Source organism: Typopeltis vanoorti, chromosome 5, assembly GCF_054136105.1.
Source record: "Typopeltis vanoorti isolate ZY-2024b chromosome 5, IOZ_Tvanoo_1.0, whole genome shotgun sequence".
NCBI lineage: Eukaryota > Metazoa > Arthropoda > Arachnida > Uropygi > Thelyphonidae > Typopeltis > Typopeltis vanoorti.
Genome location: NC_143553.1, coordinates 32,605,887 through 32,623,793, shown reverse-complemented (window position 1 = coordinate 32,623,793; position 17,907 = coordinate 32,605,887). Strand labels below are relative to the sequence as shown.

At 34.9% G+C, this 17,907-nt stretch overlaps 1 protein-coding gene across 2 annotated transcripts in view; it reads left to right on the top strand.

Annotated features, from left to right (window-relative positions):
* FipoQ (F-box/LRR-repeat protein FipoQ) overlaps window positions 1-17,907 on the top strand; it is a 303,650-nt gene that overhangs the window by 263,841 nt on the left and 21,902 nt on the right. For both annotated transcript variants that reach the window (XM_090393073.1, XM_090393072.1), the window contains exon 6: window positions 1,496-1,698. In XM_090393073.1, coding sequence (XP_090249199.1) covers window positions 1,496-1,698 — 203 coding nt within the window. The remainder of the gene's footprint in view (window positions 1-1,495; window positions 1,699-17,907) is intronic.

Sequence of the window (17,907 nt, the reverse complement as noted above, 5' to 3'; positions counted from 1 at the left end):
CGCAAAGGCTTTTGATAGATTACTGCATGATATAATCAAATTAGAGTGGATGGGGTTGGATATTGGATTGGGGACTGGCTATCTGATAGGTATCAACAAGTTGTGTATGTTGGAGTGATATCCAGGAAAAGGAAAGTTACTAGTGGTGTGCCTCAAGTGTCTGTTTTAGGGCCATTGCTGTTTAACTTGTATATTAATGATATTAGTGAAGATTTGGATGGAGATTTCAGTTATTTGCAGATGATGCAAAGTTGGGAAGAACCATGAAGAGTGGAGAAGATGTTGTTACCTTACAAGAAGACTTGAATAAATTTAGTGATTGGGCACGGAATGGGGATTTGAGTTCAATGTTGCAAAATGTAAAGTTTTAAAATTTGGAAAACAAAAATGGGATGCAGAATTTATGCTTGGTGAGGATATATTGTCGGAGGTGGAGGAAATAAGAGACCTGGGGGTGATAGTGGATAAGGATCTGAAATTTAGGGGCAGATTGTCAAAACTGTGAAGACAACACAAAGGCTTCTGGGAATGATGTGGAGGACACTGACTTGTAGAAGTAGGAAGATTCTTGTTCCATTGTATAAGGCTTTGATTAGGCCACACATGGACTGTTGTGCCCAGATTTTGGTCACCTGGTTTTCAGAAGGATGAAGAGTTGTTGGAAAGGGTCCAGAGGTGACTGACTAAGGTAGTTTCTAACCTCTGGAATGTCGAGTATGAGGAAAGTTTGAGAAGATGCAACTTTCAGTGTCTGATGAACAGGAGGAAGAGGTGAGATATGATAGAGACCTACAAGTTATTAAGGGGTTGTTATAGGATCAATGCTGGAGAGGTTCTACAGAAAATAGTGGGAGATCAGGGGAGAACCAGAGGTCATCCCTGGAAACTGTATAAAGAGGGTGTGAATAGGGGAGTGCAAAGCAGGTTTTTTTTATGTAAAGGTGTGAATGATTGGAATGCCTTGCCTGAGAGTGTGGTGTCTGCAGGGAATTTGAGTGTGTTTAAAGCATGGTATGATGAGCTGTGTGTATGATAAAAGATGAGTCTTTGTCTCCATGGGGTCGTGGGTAATAATAATAATAATAATATTTTGCTTAATTTTTTCTGGGGGGGGGAAGATGTAGATACAATACCATGCAAGGGATATTTGTATTCAGAATACTTTTAATCTTTGATTGCTATCATGTTTAATTTTTGAAGTTCATTATGTAAATTTTGCCATCTAATATGAACAATGTGGTACATTTAATTCTCTTAGAGAATTATGGCATATTTAGAAATTATAGCAAACAATTATAGCTATGTAGATGAAGTAGTAATGCTAAATCAATTGAGGCTTTAAATCTCTTATTTTTGTTAACAGAGCCATGACTGCTAGGTCAAATTAGAAGCATATTATATAATCATATTTCAGAGATGTGCTTTAAAAAAAATCATAGGCTTTCTATATAACTATCTGCATATCATTTAGCAGAAACTTTTTTTTTTTTTTAAGGTATTGAAGGAGTTCATAGAGAAAGGTGGTGCGAAAAGTCTTATTGCGTTGGATCTTGACAGAAATGAAAATATTTCCGAGGAGATTTTGTTAAAATTCATTAAGATTCAAGGTCCAATGCTGCGAGGATTAGCTCTTTCAGGAATACCGCATATAACAGAACATTTCTGGAATGCTGCTCTTCCCTTTTTGAAGCATTCTAAGTAAGTATAGCTCAACATCTAGCATTTATTCTTTTGTTACCATGAATGATAAACCTTAGATTTAATACAGAGGATTGTTAAGATATTTAAGCATCATAACATGATTTTGTTTTTGGAAAATATTATTGTTAGTTTAGGTAATCGAAGATGAAATAAAAGATGTATAAAAATATCCTACGTTGATAAAATTATGTTAAAATAATATTTAATGTAAGAAGAATATAGCAGCAGTGCTTCTTGTTTCACTATTAGTGGTTGACTGGTGAGACCACCATTAAGCCTGACCATGCTTCATGGCTGTATCATAGATGGAATCAACTGATCATTTAACAGCAGCACAATGAACTGGTAAGATGTACATGCCTTCTATGCCATCAGAATTAAAATACCTGTACACGTTTTTTTTATATTTAGTGCAATGAAATAATTATCAGGTGGAAAAGAAACTACATCACACCACAAATAAACTTATCCACTATTACTGAAAAAACTCCTCTTTGCTGTTTGTGATACCCAGGTGTTTGACGTTATTTCATGCAGTCGCAAATTTGAGAGAATACAGCATATGCCCAACTGTGATTTGAAAATGATCAGCTGAAGGATGGACGAGCGAGTGAGAGAGAGAGAGAGAGAGAGAGAGAGAAAGAGACATAAAAAAATAGAACGGATAGAAGAATATAAGGGAGAATTGGAAATAACTCCCTTTAAGAAATAAGGAAAAATACAGGGTCGGCCAATAGTCATGAAGGGGTTTCATTATTTAATAACTCCTTTATTTTTTGTTTTAAATTTACAATACCATAGCATCATATACAGGAAATAAATTTTCACTAGGTGTGAAAAATCAAAGCTTGTAAATGGCTTCCATTTTCTGCTTTGCACAAACATGTCCTTTCTAAGGCGTTTTTCATGACCCTTCTTAGTGTTTCAGGTTCCAGTGCTCTGATTTTGGCCCAAATATTGTTATTCAACTGTTGGAGTGTCTAAGGCTTGTTAACATAAACTTTTTCTTTGAGATAATCCCATAGAAAGAAATCAGGAGTCTTCAGATCTGGAGAACGCAATGGCCAGCTTATGTCACAACCTCGGGAAATTATTCTGCACTCAAAAATGTGCCTGAGCAGTTGGATTGTGGCCCTTGCTGTGTGAGCTGTCACTCCGTCCTGTTGAAACCACATGTTATGTTTATCTTGAACTACTGGGTAAAAACTTTTCGATCATAGACCAATATTCATCTCCTGTGACATTAACAAAGTTTCCAACATGGTCTTCAAAAAGTAAGGTCTGATCACTTCTTCCTCCGTCACATCAACCACACCATACACTTAAAGGGGTGCAATTCCCTCTGGTGAATTGCTTTAGGATTTTCTGAACCTAAAATCCTGCAGTTTTGTTTATTAATGAAGCCATTCAAATGAAAATGTGCTTCATCTGACATTATCAGTTTGTGGATAAATTCGGGATCTCTCCTTGCTAATTCTTGAAATCTGTGGACATAATCTGCTGGCTTCAGCTGTTGCACCAACTGGATTTTATACAGAAACAGGTTCAAGGTTTTCAGAATACACTGGAGTGACGTCTGAGAGACTCCAATCTGTCCAGACCACCTTCGAGCTGATGTGCTCTGTTTTCTGCAACACTCTCCCTTACATGCTCAACTGTGGCTTCGTTCATAACCAAGTGCAGTCTGCCTATTCGTGGAGGGTTGCTTACTGAACCCTGTTCCTCAAAACGACCAATCAAACATTTAATCATTGATTCGCTTGGAGACTCTCTCATGCCATAATGGTGACGATATGCTTGTTGGATCAGAATTATTGATCCTTGATTTTGATAGTAAAATTTCACACTTTGTGTTTGCTGTTCGGTCATGAATTTTTCAATGGTTAATCTCCAAGGTTTTCTTTATAAAATCTGTAAATAAAAAAAATTATTTAAAAAAAGTTATTAAGACTTCAGACCCCTTTGTGACTTTTGACCCACCCTGTATAAGGAATGAATGGCTGCATTTTGTACATTCCTTATATACCCAAGTTCCTATTGAGAAATTCATTTACCTTCACTGTTGTAATTTTTGGTTTTTTGAGTGTAGATTAGATGAAAAGCTATTCTTTGTTTTCTGTTTTATTTCTGGATAGCTGTATTTTATGAAGAAAACTATTAACATTTTTGTTTTCAGTTTTAACCAATGCATGAATTAAAGCTTGTTTTAAGTTTTAATCGATGCACGAATTAAAGCATATGTTGTATACACAGGTATAAGAAAATGACAACTTATACTTGTATACACAAGTATAAGTTGTCATTTATAAATTATAAGTTGTAATTTTCTTGTGCAAGAAAATTTGATCTGCTGTTTCCTTTGATGGAAAACGCTTAAGTACTTTCCGTTTAGGAAAGTACTTAAGGATCGATGAGAAACTTGTTCATTGATTTTCCAGAAAGATTTTCGAGTTTTCTATGAATGTCTGTTTGAGTCTGTAAGATGTGTTAACTTCTGCCTTTGCAAATATTTTGTATTTAATACTAGCAGATCGAATATTTTAAGGTCATGCTTGTGAGTGTGAGTGAGTAAAAGGGGTCACTATTGTTTTAATATGCTTTGCAAATGAGACATAAAATGTTATGGGATAAATCGGCACTATTACACCGTTGCTATGATACAATGGAGAGAAATATCTAGGAGTCTTTGGAAATGGCATTAGATCCTAAACAACTAAATAATAACCCAACAATGTGGTAGGATGGCCAAGCAGTCTAAGGCACTGGTTTTATGCATCAGTCTCTTCGGAGGCGAGGGTTCGAATCCCACCCATGCCAGGGTATTTTTGCTGGCATGGTTGGCCAAGTGGTTAGCGTATCCGCTCTCCAGCCAAAAGGCTGCAGATTCGAATCCTGCCATGGGCATGGATGTTTGTGATTGTCTGTGAAAGTACTAGTGGTGGTAGTCGGTGGTAGATGGCGCTGATGTTATATGATGAAGGTTTGCGGAGTAGTGAGACGAGGAGTTGTAGAGTAGATGCCCTCCCTCGATGAGTCTTTGGACTCCCTGAAGGTGTGATGTAATAATAATAATAATAACCAGAATCAACTTGTCCGAATACATCCTAGATATCATTCGCTAAACACGTGCACGCGAATGTGTAAACACACACACACACACACACAACGTACTGAACAATGCAGCTTACAATTAGAAATATTCTAAAATAAGATCAGTTTCATCTTTAACTGCATAATTGTTGTCACATGTGTTAGTCTTTACTGTTTTTTACTTAGTCTCTACTAGTTTGTATGTTTGCACCTGAAGAAATCCTTTGCAATTAGGATGAAATGTTTTGTTAATTAAAATAAATGTTATTATCTTATTCCGGTGTTCTGCCTTATAAACTCTTAGTTATATACTAATCATGAACCAGCAGTCTAAATATATAGAAAGTGTTTCAGGAAGAACAGTAAATAGTTTGGTAGGTGGTAGTATCGATTATCCTGAGTAAAAAAGTTCATGTGAAATTGTGTCTAATTGTTAACTGTTTCTTTAACTTTGGTTGAAAAGCTCTTATAAAGATTCTTTGTGACCACATGAGATTTGGACATGGATATTTCCAAGCAGGGAGCATTGTTGGGACTGGCTGAGGTTGATCAAAATGAGCTGATGAGTTGCATATGGAGTGTAATATCTCGACAGGGAAACATGACAGTTATATGTCACAAGGTTGTGTTCCAGGACCACTGTTGTTTACATATGAACAATATAGTTCAAGAATTTGAGGAGATATTCAGGTGTCTGTTCATAATGCTACAGTACTGTAATAGTTAATCTGTAAAAGGATTCTGTAAAAACAGAGTAAAATAGATCATTTATTTACAATACTTCTCATTGGAGAAAAATATAGCGAACAGACTAGTATTTTATTATTATCATTATCATTACAAAACACCCCAGGGAGTCCAAAGACTCATTGAGGGAGGGCACCTACTGTACAACTCTCTGTCTCCACCCACTACAATGAACCGCAATTACAACAATGCCATCTACTGCCCACAACCACTAGTATTTTCACAGTCAATAACAAACATCCATGCCCAAGTCGGTATTTGAACCTGCAGCCTTTTCGCTGGAGAGTAGATACGCTAACCATCCGGTCAACCAGGACGGCATGTCACAATTTTATAGATATACACAAGGCCTTTGATTCAATATGGGGTGAGGCACCATTGAGAATATTGAACCAGTATGGAATAGTTAATAAAATAGTACATCTAATTAAAACTCTTTACTGTTCCTCAGAAATGTTAATAGAAATCAATGGCAACTACAGCAAGCCTTTCAAAATGAAAAGAAGTGTTCATCAAGGCTGCATACTTTTTCCAATGCATTTTAACCTTTATTTGGAATATATAATAAACTTAGCCTTGGGAAATGGTATTGGAATTACAGTTGGTGGCAAAAAAAAAAAAAAATCAATAATCTCAGATTTGCCGATGACATTGACCTAATAGCGGAGAATGAGCATCAGTCATTCGTCAGTCAAGAAATCATGCTTTTGGTGATGCTTTTTAACTTTATTTGGAATATTGAAAGTTTTTTCCACTGGTTTATACTATAAATTAAAGATGCCAAGAAATTATATTCTTGATTTAATCCTTTATGCAAGCATAAGCAAACGAAGTTTGTGTGTGAAGTCACTTCACGACTAGGCTACTTGTATATAGAAACTAATGACATCACACAGTGGTGTAGCTAGAACTTTTGTTGCCCGGGACGGTGCCTGAGTTTGCCACCCCTCTCAATACACCCCAAAAATACTACAAAACGACGTATAGGGAAATAAATTAAAACACTATGTTTATGTTTATTTTAGTTGTAAGTATAGTTGTTAAAAACTAATTATTAATTAAGTAATAAAAATTACTAAGTTAACATAAATAAAAGAATTGTCAAAAAATATGTCTCACGTGAAAGTGCTGCCCGGGGCGAACCTCCCCCTCCGTCCCCCTCTAGCTACGCCACTGACTTCACATCAATTGCCTTAGTATCCCATAATGCAGTGCACTATGGGAAGGGCGACTACCCAGACCAAGTAATGAGACCAAAAGTTGAAGTAATGCAGAAGTCATATTTCCATATACAAGTAGTCAAAAAGTGTCACACTTTATTACTAAAATACTCTGGATTAGAGATATTGATCTGGATTAGAGATTAGAGATGTTGAAAGCCTTTTCACTTGGTTATACTATAAATTAAAGATGCCAAGAAATTTATATGCTTGGTTTAATCCTTTATCCAAATGTAAGCAAACAAAGTTATTAGCCTCTATATACAAGTAGCCTAGTTGTGAAGTCACTTCATGTGCAAACTTTGTTTGCTTACACTTGGATAAAGGATTAAATCAAGAATATAATTTTTTGGCATCTTTAATTTATAGTATAACCAAATGAAAAAAAACTTTCAACATCTATCTCTAATCCAGAGGTATTTTACTAATAAGATAAGACACCTTTTGATAGAAATATGACTTGTGCATTACTTTGACCTTGGTATCATTTCTGGGTCTGGCTGCCACTGATGAAACCACTGCATGGAAAAAGTAGAGATATATTCTGGACCATGGAGACTTCCACCAAATTTTCCATTAATCTTTTCAACGAAATTCCAGGTCCTCTGTTCAAATTGGAATAATGTTACCTGGAATTGGGATATGTGGTTAAAATTCAAAGTAGCAGTAAAGCAGAATATGATAGAATGGGGAAAGGAACAGGCTTTCCTTGAAAGGAAAAAGTTGAAAGACCTGTATAAAGAGAGAAGCTGGTTTGTAACAAACCAACGCAATGGTATAGAATGTAGCAACATCATTACGTAGAAAAAATCAAGTAGAAAAAAGAAATTTTAACATAAGAATAAACTTAGCAGATAGCCCTCCAGCTGTCTTGGAACATTAATAATTGAAATTGAAATTGAAATATTGAAATCAAATTTCTAATTCCACATCTGAATCATCATCATTGCTTGGTATATCTGATGAAGCAACTGGCAACACTTCCTCTAAAGAACGACATCTTTTTCTTCCTGTCATTAATTATCCAAAATATCCACAGAAAAAAAAAATCTATAAACACAACAGAAAAATAAACATATCACAAAACAAACCTACAAATTTAGTAGCAATGAAGAAAAACAGCAATAAACATGGCAGATATAAAAAAAATTATATTTTTTTATAGGTGGTATACATCCTATATACCACCATTATATACCATCTATAAAAAATTATATTTTTTTTATAGGTCATATACATCCTAGATATCATTGGAGACCTATTTCTCTATTTATAAAGATTAAAAAAAAAGATAATAGTTCGTAATTCGCAAGACAATATCAAATATGAAAACCATAAACACTTACCACTAATTCAATAAAAACCATATCTTACTTCTTTGAAACTCAAGCAAAGACTGAATTGAAACTGCATCAAATCATTTTAGAGATAATGAAATTATGCTACAGTGTACAACAGTAAGCCGAACAAAAAATGAAGAAAAATATATATGCTCATACAAGAATCATACATAGTTCCAAAGCGAATATGGTAGCAAAGCAAAAAATATATAAAATATACATTTCAGGCAACAGGAATGTAAATACAAAACAAACTATGGAAAAATACTAATGCAACTGCTTACAAAAAAATGGTTTTTGTATGGAGAATATCGGGGTGCATATGCACTTCTGTACATGGTTAAACGCTCAGGTGCCTTTGAAGGCTTACTACATTCAAATTCACTGATTTCAATGAATTTTTTTTTAATTGTGTGTGAAACATTTCACACATAACATTCCTAAGAAAACATTGGAAAATTTCCATTCAGAAACTTTTTATTTACGCTTTTATTAGCCTGGGGTGTGTTTGCACCCCAATACATAGAGAGAAGGTAAAGTTAGTGAGAGGATTTTATCAGATTAATCCAGAAGGGATCATAAAAAGAGTAGAAGACGAGAGGAAAGGACCAGGAGGTCATTCCCGGAAGTTATGTAAAAGTGTATTGAAGAGGAGTCTGAGGAGTAATTTTTTTATGTGGAGAATTGTCAGTGAATGGAATGCATTACCAGAATGAGTTAATGCAAGGAGTGTAGTTAATGCAAGAATGACTGGAGAGAAATCCCAGGCAGAGAAGGACAACTCAAGGCAGTTAACCCAGATGGGGCTAACCACCTGTATCAGCACAAAGATGACTGGTATCAGTCATCTTTGTGCTTTAATTTCAATTGGTCTTTTGGTTGTTCATCTATATGAGATTAGTGAAAAAAAGGAAAACTGATAGCCTTTGGCTATATGATGATATAAAAGAGCTGAGGCCTTTTCTCTCTCATGCTATCTATCTGTCTTTGTTTCTCCTAATACCATCAGGCTCTCTCGCACTCCTATTCTAACCACTCTAGGCCTATGATGAGCAACCCTTTACTTTTTCACCAAGATAAAGGTTGAAACCGGTCTGGGTAGTGGCCCTTCCCATAATGCATAGCATTAAGGTAATACTATGTCATGGTGGTCTGGATGTCAGATTGGTCAACTGGATTCAGGATTGGCTATTCAATAGGTATCAGCGAGTTGTGTATGGTGGGGCAGTTTCAAGGAGGTAGAGGGTTACAAGTGGGGGGTCCCACATGGCTCAGTACTAGGACCTATATTGTTTAACCTTTATATCAATGACATTGTCATTGGATTGCAGGGGGATATTCAGTTGTTTGCAGATGATGCAAAACTGGGAAGGGTTATTAGTAATAGTGCAGATGTGGTAGCCCTGCGAGAGGATTTGAATAAGCTAGACAGATGGGCAAATGAATTGGGGGCATCGATTTAATGTGGCAAAATGTAAAGTCTTGAAGTTTGGGATACATTGATGGGACGGTGCATACTCTATGGGAGGAGCTCTACTGGAGGAAGTAGGGGAGACAAGAGATCTGAGGTTGATGATTGATAGAAACCTGAAATTAAGGGGACATATTGCAAAGGTGGTGAAGGTACACAGAGGACTGCTGCAATAATAAGAAGGACACTGACCTGCAGAGATAAAAGAGTTATCATTCCGTTGTATAAGACTCTGATCAGACCACACTCAGACTATTGTTCTCAGATTTGGTCTCCAGGATTTGAAGGAGATAAATTAACTGTGGAAAGGGGACAAAGGCTGATAACAAAGATGATTTCAGGACTTTACAATGTTAGTTATGAGGATCGTCTGAGGGAATGTGGACTGCAGAGTTTGGTGGATAGAAGAAGGAGAGGTGATATGATTGAGACTTTTAAACTGTTGAGAGGTGGTTACAGGGTTGACACTGGGGGGTTCTTTCGCTTGGTTGAACAGCGGGAAGGAGTGATGACAAGGGGCCATTCCTGGAAGTTACGAAAGAAAACTGTGAGCAAGAGGATGAGGAGTAGTTTCTTTGCATGGAGGGTGGTTTGCCATGGAATGTATTGCCTGATGGAGTGGTGAGAGTGAGAACGGTCAATGAGTTTAAGGAGTGGGATGATAGACTTTGTGTTTCTTAGGAAGGACCTCCCACGATGAGTCTTTTGACTGCATAGAGGCCTCAATAATAATAATAATAATAATTATACATGACCTTAAGGATATGTGTGTTGCATTATGGGATACCGAGGCAAATTTTGTGAAGTCATTAGCCTCTATATACAAGTAACCTAGTCGTAAAGTGACTTCACATGCAAAGTTTGTTTGCTTACACTTGGATAATGGATTAAACCAAGAATATAATTTTTTGGCTTCCTTAATTTATTTGGAATATATAATAAACTTAACCTTGGAAAAAGATATTGGAATTACAGTTGGTGGCAAAAAAATCAATGGTCTCAGATTTTCTGATGACATCAACCTAATGGCAAAGAATGAACATCAGTTACAAGCAGGGGCGGCTCGTGCATAGGCACTGCAGAACTGCAGCATCCCCAATTTTTCTCGATATATATAAATATATTTATTAATTTATTTATATTTGTTTGTAATGTTTTTACAAGCAAATATATTTTGCTAGTAAATATTTTTATATATATAATTATTTTATTCTGTAAGCTTCACATCCTAGTACAAAATTTTGACAATCATGTGTAACCTAAGAGCAACAGGTCGTCTAGGTTATGATATATGCATAAAGTTACAAAACATTAAGTAATGCATTATCATTATGTACATCCACAGTGGCGGATGTTCAGTCCTATGCAGTGCAAATCCTATACAATACTCTTATTTTGTATAAAAAAATCTATCTTGTAGCACTTAAGAGGGTGAAGGACGCTAGCAGCACTGTGTTTACCACAGTGTCATATTGCTACACGCGCAAGCATATGCACGTCATAGTGATAAGCGAGTTATTAGTGTAATATACACTGTCCATTGCATAGTTCCACTGTTGTTTATATGCAGTTTGCGCCAGTAGTAGAGTGTTCGTAGTGCTTATCGTGTTTATTCTGACTCTTTAAATATTTGGACATTACAATTAAAGGATTTAATTGTAATGTCCAAAAATTACAATTAAAGGAATGGATTTTATTTTTAAGTAATTTCGAATTATACTAAACTGTATAATTTTATCGATAATAAACAATATTTTTTCATGAAAAAACAAGAAGAATATATTTTAAGTAATTTTGAATTATACCAAACTGTATAATTTTATCAATATTAAACAATATTTTTCATGTTTAATTTTTTTTTAATTTACCATAATTCTGATATTTTATTCAAACACATATAGACTACACTTAAAGTGTATGTATATTTTGAAAGTTGCAGAGCCCCCCCCCCCCATGATTTCCAGCCACAAGATGCCATTGGTTACAAGCATTAACAGAGTTTCTAAGGCATTCAGTGATTATAGATTAAAAATCAGCATTCACAAATCAAACACGTTGTTGTCAGGAAATAACCTATTTAAATTTCAGTTAATGATGAAAAATTGGAATAAGTAGAAAGATTTGCCCACTTGAGAAACATAGACATTGCTAAAGCAGCTGTTGTCCTTCAGAGATTACAGCTACTTTGGAAGCAGAATAGACTACAGCTAAATGCAAGACTCTACCTCATTGATACTCTTATTAATTCTTACTATATGGATGTGAGAGTTGGATATTTTCAAAGGACAATGAGAAAAGACTATTAGCCTTCAATATGAAGTGCTAAAGAAAATACCATTTTGAAGATACCATACACAGCACATGTAACAAATGATGAAGTTAGAAGGAAAATCCTCTCTGTTGCTAGAGCACAAGAAAATATTATCACTATCGTATGTCAAAAACATCTCTGTGGCTGGGCCACATAGCTAGATCACATAACTTACCTAAATTGGCACTAGGGGGCTTGACTTCTGTTAAAAGACACTAGCGGTGACCTAGAATCCCCTGGATAGATAATATTAGAAAATTGACTAATTCTTCATTCTCCACTTTGTTAAGGATATCTCAAGACAGAAGCATCTGTCTTTGGTGTTCTGCAAGCTCAAATAGGCTGATAGTATGAAAATATATAAGGTTATGCACTTTATGATGAAAAAATTACAAGTTGTGTACTACAATGATGGAACTGACCCCTGGAAGTTGTTGATGCTAAGGATATATGAGTGATAGTATATAGAAAGTTGAAGTTGAGAAGTTGCAAAGGTGTCGAGAATAGCTCAATAAAATACTAGGTTATTGAAGAAAATACTCACAAGCAGGAATAAGGATGCTATTAATACAATGGATTACTGAAAATCATGCTCCTTGAAATGTTTACAATATGAAACAAAAAGATAAGCTATTATTGGCAATGAAGCATTCTGTTTTTAAACGACTAGGCTTAAACAGTTCAATTTAATAAGGTTTAAAAATAAGTATATTAATTAACATACATGTGTTTTGAAGGTAAGTATGGTGAAAATTTGACTAAAGGATGTTATTTTTTGTAGGTACTTATATGGCTTACACATGTAGAAAAATATAGAATTTTATTCAAAAATTCCCATATGTATCATCCAACATAACATGGACATCATCATCATCGTGGAGAAAGGCCAATAACTACATTCAGAATATGAATGATAAGAATGAGTCTTTAAGCATGTACTTAACTAGCTGTTGTCTTGGTCACAGCTGAGATGACAGAATTTCGCTATTAGAGTTCAAAGGAATAATTGTAAAAGTTGTTTACATTAAAAAAAAATTAACAAAGAAATAAATTATGAACAATTAATTGTAATCGCTTTTCAAAACTTGAAAACTGTCATACAGTCAGAGCAGTTAGGGTTCAGACAATTTCATAGTGTTTCAGATGTTTCAAGGAAAATATGATGAAATATGAACCTGCTGGAATGAAGAATCTTTGTCTGGTTTCAAAGAACTTTCTGCCTAGTGTCAACAGCACAAGAAACAAGGTTGGATTTGTCGGATTCCAAAAATGCAGTATAATCGTGATGTTCTTGCAGTCTAATCTAAGCAGAGTGACCAATCTATCCAAAATAAAGATGACATGAGCAGGGTATTTGATGGATACCTGTTAAGGAAAGAGGTGGTAATGGATCCTTTGTAGATGGTAAGAAAAAGGCAGTTTCCAAGCTGGTTTGAAGGAAGTGTAGAGATTGAATTTGCAAAGAATTTGTGCTATTTGTTGTGATGGGAGGCTGCATACTTGAGTAGAGGAGCTGTACTGGAGGAAGTAGGTGAGACAAGAGATCTGGGGGGGGGGGGGAGATGATTGATAGAAACCTGAAATTTAGGGAGCATATTGCAAAGGTGGTGAAGGTAACCCAGAGGACTGTGCAATACTGAGAAGGATGCTGACCTGCAGAGATAAAAGAGTTATCATTCCATTGTATAAGACCCTGATTAGACCACACTTCAACTATTGTTCTCAAATTTGGTCCCCAGGATTTGAAGGGAATAAATTAACTGTGGAAAGGGTACAGAGGCAGATCTTCATAACAACTGTACAATGTTAGTTATGAAGATCGGCTGATGGAATGTGGACTGCAGAGTTTGGCAGATAGAAGAAGGAGAGGTGATATGATCGAGACTTTTAAACTGTTGAGAGGCAGTTACAGGGTGGACACTGGGTAGTTCTTTCGCTTGGTGGAACAGCAGGAAGGAGTGATGACAAGGGGTCATCCCTGGAAGTTACGGAAGGAAGCTGTGAGGAGTGGTTTCTTTGTATGGAGGGTGGTTGAACCGTGGAATGCATTGCATGATAGAGTGGCGAGAGCAAGAACGAACAAGGAGTGGTATGATAGACTGTGTTTTCTAAGAAGGACCTCCCCACGATGAGTCTGTTGACTCCATGGAGGCCTAAATAATATAATATTAATAATTTTACCTACTAATATTTCACTGGTTTTCTATGTAGCATCATCAGAGCACAATGATAACTATGGCGGGTACACAGCACTAAACTAAGTAATTGTAGAAACAATTTAAATTGTAACTGACACTAAATATCCTTCCATGACACCCTCTATGGGTAGGATAACTAACTAACTAGTTAGTTATCTGACTAACTAACTAGTCGGATAATTAAAGAGGGATGGTAGGGTGAAAGTTATGTGTGATGTTCCTGTGATAAAGAAGTGTTTGGTAGTGTGACAAAATCATATTTTAGAGGTGTGAAGATTAAAGCTTTTGGGTGCATAGAGGAAAATGAAAGAGATGATTGTTTTGGGAGGTAGAAATAATCTAGCAGATGATGTGTGGTATGCTGGAAGATATGAAAGAGTTGCTGGAAAAAACAAAAGTAAGAGAGAAAAGATTGTGAGTCTACTGCTACAGTATGATTGAGACCAGTTTAAAAAAGGACCATCATAAAAATTATGGAAACAACTACCATGTTAGAGTAAATCTTCAGTTTAATATAAACCAAAATAATCGATTGACATTCTGACCTTCACATTAAGATCATCATCTGGAGTATACACACATATATACAAGTTGCAGTATAGTCTAGATAGTATGCTGAAGTTACATTGATTTGGTCAACCGTTAAAACTATTGGCCTGACCTCTAGTGAAAAAAAGAAAAACCTTACTACATCAATGCTAGAGTCCTGTTATTATTATTATTATTATTATTATTATTATCTATTTGGTTACAAAAATAAATTAAGCTAGAGAGCAACATGTTCATCCATAAGTTATTGATGAACTTATGGATGAAAGTTATGTGTGGTGTTCCTGTGATAAAGTTATGTGTAATTTAATTTATAAGTATACATATAAATTAAAATAGTATGGATAGTGGCCAATAAAAGCTGAAATAATTGCTTAGAGTCCTAAAGTCAGGGTCTTTTGGATCAAAAACTTGGAGTCATTAACATCCTCAAAAACAGAGCTATAACAATTTACTCTGATGAACAAGCTCTTAAAAAACAAGAATTACAAATGATTAGCAATACATTTATAAATAATGGTTATAGCAAAAATACTATCAATAAAGTTCTTAAAACTTCATCAAAAAATACATATAATATAGATTATAGTAAGCTCACAGCTATCCCATACATTAAAGGGTTATCAGAAAAAAATTAATAGAATTCTACACTTGATTTTTTAACGATACTTGTGACATAATGATTAGAAATATATACACGTTAGCACAAGAATAATGTTTAATTTGCCAAATATTTCGGTCTGAATATTACAGACCATCTTCAGTGGAATAGTTTTTTTAAAAAAAAACAAAGTGGAATACGAACAATTGATCATTCATACATAGAACGCGCCGCGTGATGTCATATCGCTAAGTATTAGAAGAGTAAACATTAAAAAAAAAAAAAAAACAACCATAATTAAAGATACTAATGCAGAAATTCACATAATGATCTTAAATAACATTATACTGATTAAAAAAACATTAATGTGTTATCCTGATTAAACTTTCCCAAATTTTTGATATAGATATACAGTCATTACCAGTCAAGTTAGGATGTTGAAGTAAGGCCTCTACACTTTCTTTAAATAAACGTTCAAATTTGTAGCGACATCTGTGTAGGAGGAGAGTTTTGGACCAAAGGATGTTGTGGTTTGTTTCTAATCCATGCTGAGCTAATCCAGATTTCTCAGGTTTTGTTGTTATTGTTGAATTGATGACTGATGCTCTTGAATTCTTTTTTCTATGGAACATCCAGTTTGTCCAAAGTAAGAAAGATTACAATTACAAGGAACTTGATACACACCAGGTAGAGATAAGGTTGAGCGTTTATCTTTAGATGAAGGAAAATGGGTGGATAATTTGTTAATAGGTGTATAAGTGGCTGTTAAATCATATTTCTTTAGAATTCTCGAAATTGGTTTTGAAATCCTGGAAATGTAAGGAATTGGAACTCGACGTATTGAATCTTTGCTGTTCTCTGTTGGATTGTAAGAATCGAAAAGATCATGTGTACTCTTTTCAGAGAATTCATTTAGTTTCATAGTTGAAAAAAAAAAGTTTCATAGTGATGTTTGATAGTCGAAAGTTCCTTCTGTAACTTCTTAAGGAACGTATAGCTTTCTTTTCAGAAGGAGATATGTTCGAAGGAGGAAGCTTGGCTTTAAGTAGCGAAGATGCAACTTCTTCGCTACTTAGACGGAGAGCATTAGCTTTTCCACTTGACAGATGAATGAGGTTTCATTCGATATTAACTTGAAAATCTAGATATGGAATCTTTTTTGGGACAATAGAGAAATCATGTCCTATGGAGAGGATGAGTTTTATTATCGGTTAGAGGCCGACCAGATACGTTGACGATCCAATTATCTGGAACTTGGAAAGGCTTGATTTGTTTAGAAACAAGAACATCATATTTGTGGTTTAGATGTTGATTCTGTTTTTTATAAGAACATTGTAAAGAACGTTTAGCTACATCCAGAACTATGTTTGAAAGATGTGGTTCTAAGTTTGTGGAGATATTGATACGGAGATCAGAAACTAGCTGAATGTTAATAGCCAGATCATGTTTAGCAGCTTTGAGTTGATTACGGATTAAAGATAAACTGGTGTTCCTGTTTTAAAAAGATGATCCTTGTTCATAACTTACCTTGAATTACTGATAGTTTGCCTAATTTACTGGGGTTTTTTGGTGAAGTTTTCCCCGTGGAGGAATAAAATTTGATTTTTTAATGATACTTGTGACATAATGATTGAAATATATACACATTAGCACAAGAATAATGTTTAATTTGCCAAATATTTTGGTCTGAAAATATTTGGCAAATTAAACATTATTCTTATGCTAACATGTATATATTTCTAAGAATTCTACACCATTTAAATACAAGTCCTCTAAGGATTCTCTCGCCACATTGGCTCATCCCGGAGTTTATCATATCTACTGCACCTGTAACTTACCTTATATTGGTGAAACTGGACGTACAATCCCTATGCATAAAAAAGAACACAAACAACACATTAAATTTAATCATTTTGGTGAAGCAGGCCTCTCATATCACACTCTTAACACTGTACACCAAATTGATTGCAATCCTATCCAAACAAAAAGACACAAACTACAAATTAAATTTAATGAAATTTAGTGAAGCAAGCCTCTCAGATCATGCTCTTATGGGATGGCTACACCAAATTGACTGGAAAAATACATATTCTTTACATCACACAGAAACTTGGCATGAACAGAAATTTAAAGAAGTCTGTGAAATTTTGATTCACCATCCTAATCTTAACAATAATGGTGGCATAAAAATTCCAACAATTTGCATGGCACATGTTCAGCCTACTTAGTTTCTTCAAGTTTTCCAGCAAACCCTGACTTGAGGACTCTAAGCAATTTTTCAGCTTTGATTGGCCACCATCCATACTGTTATTTTTTAAAATTTATATGTATACTTATATGAGTAACTTTTGTGTGAACATATTGCTCTCTAACTTAATTTATTTTTGTAACCAAATAGATCATAATAATCACAGGATGATAGCGTTGATGTGGTAAGGTTTTCTTTTTACTAGAGGTGAGGGCAATAGTTTTAACAGTTGACCAAATCAATGTAACTTTAGCATACCATGTAGAGTGTAGTGCAGCTTGTTTCTTTGTATTTTTGTGTATATACTCCAGATGATGATCTTAATGTGAAAGTCAAAATGTCAAGTGATTATTTTGGTTTACATTAAACTGAAGTTTTACTCTAACATGGTAGTTGTTTCCATAATTTTTATGATGAATTCTCATCACCAT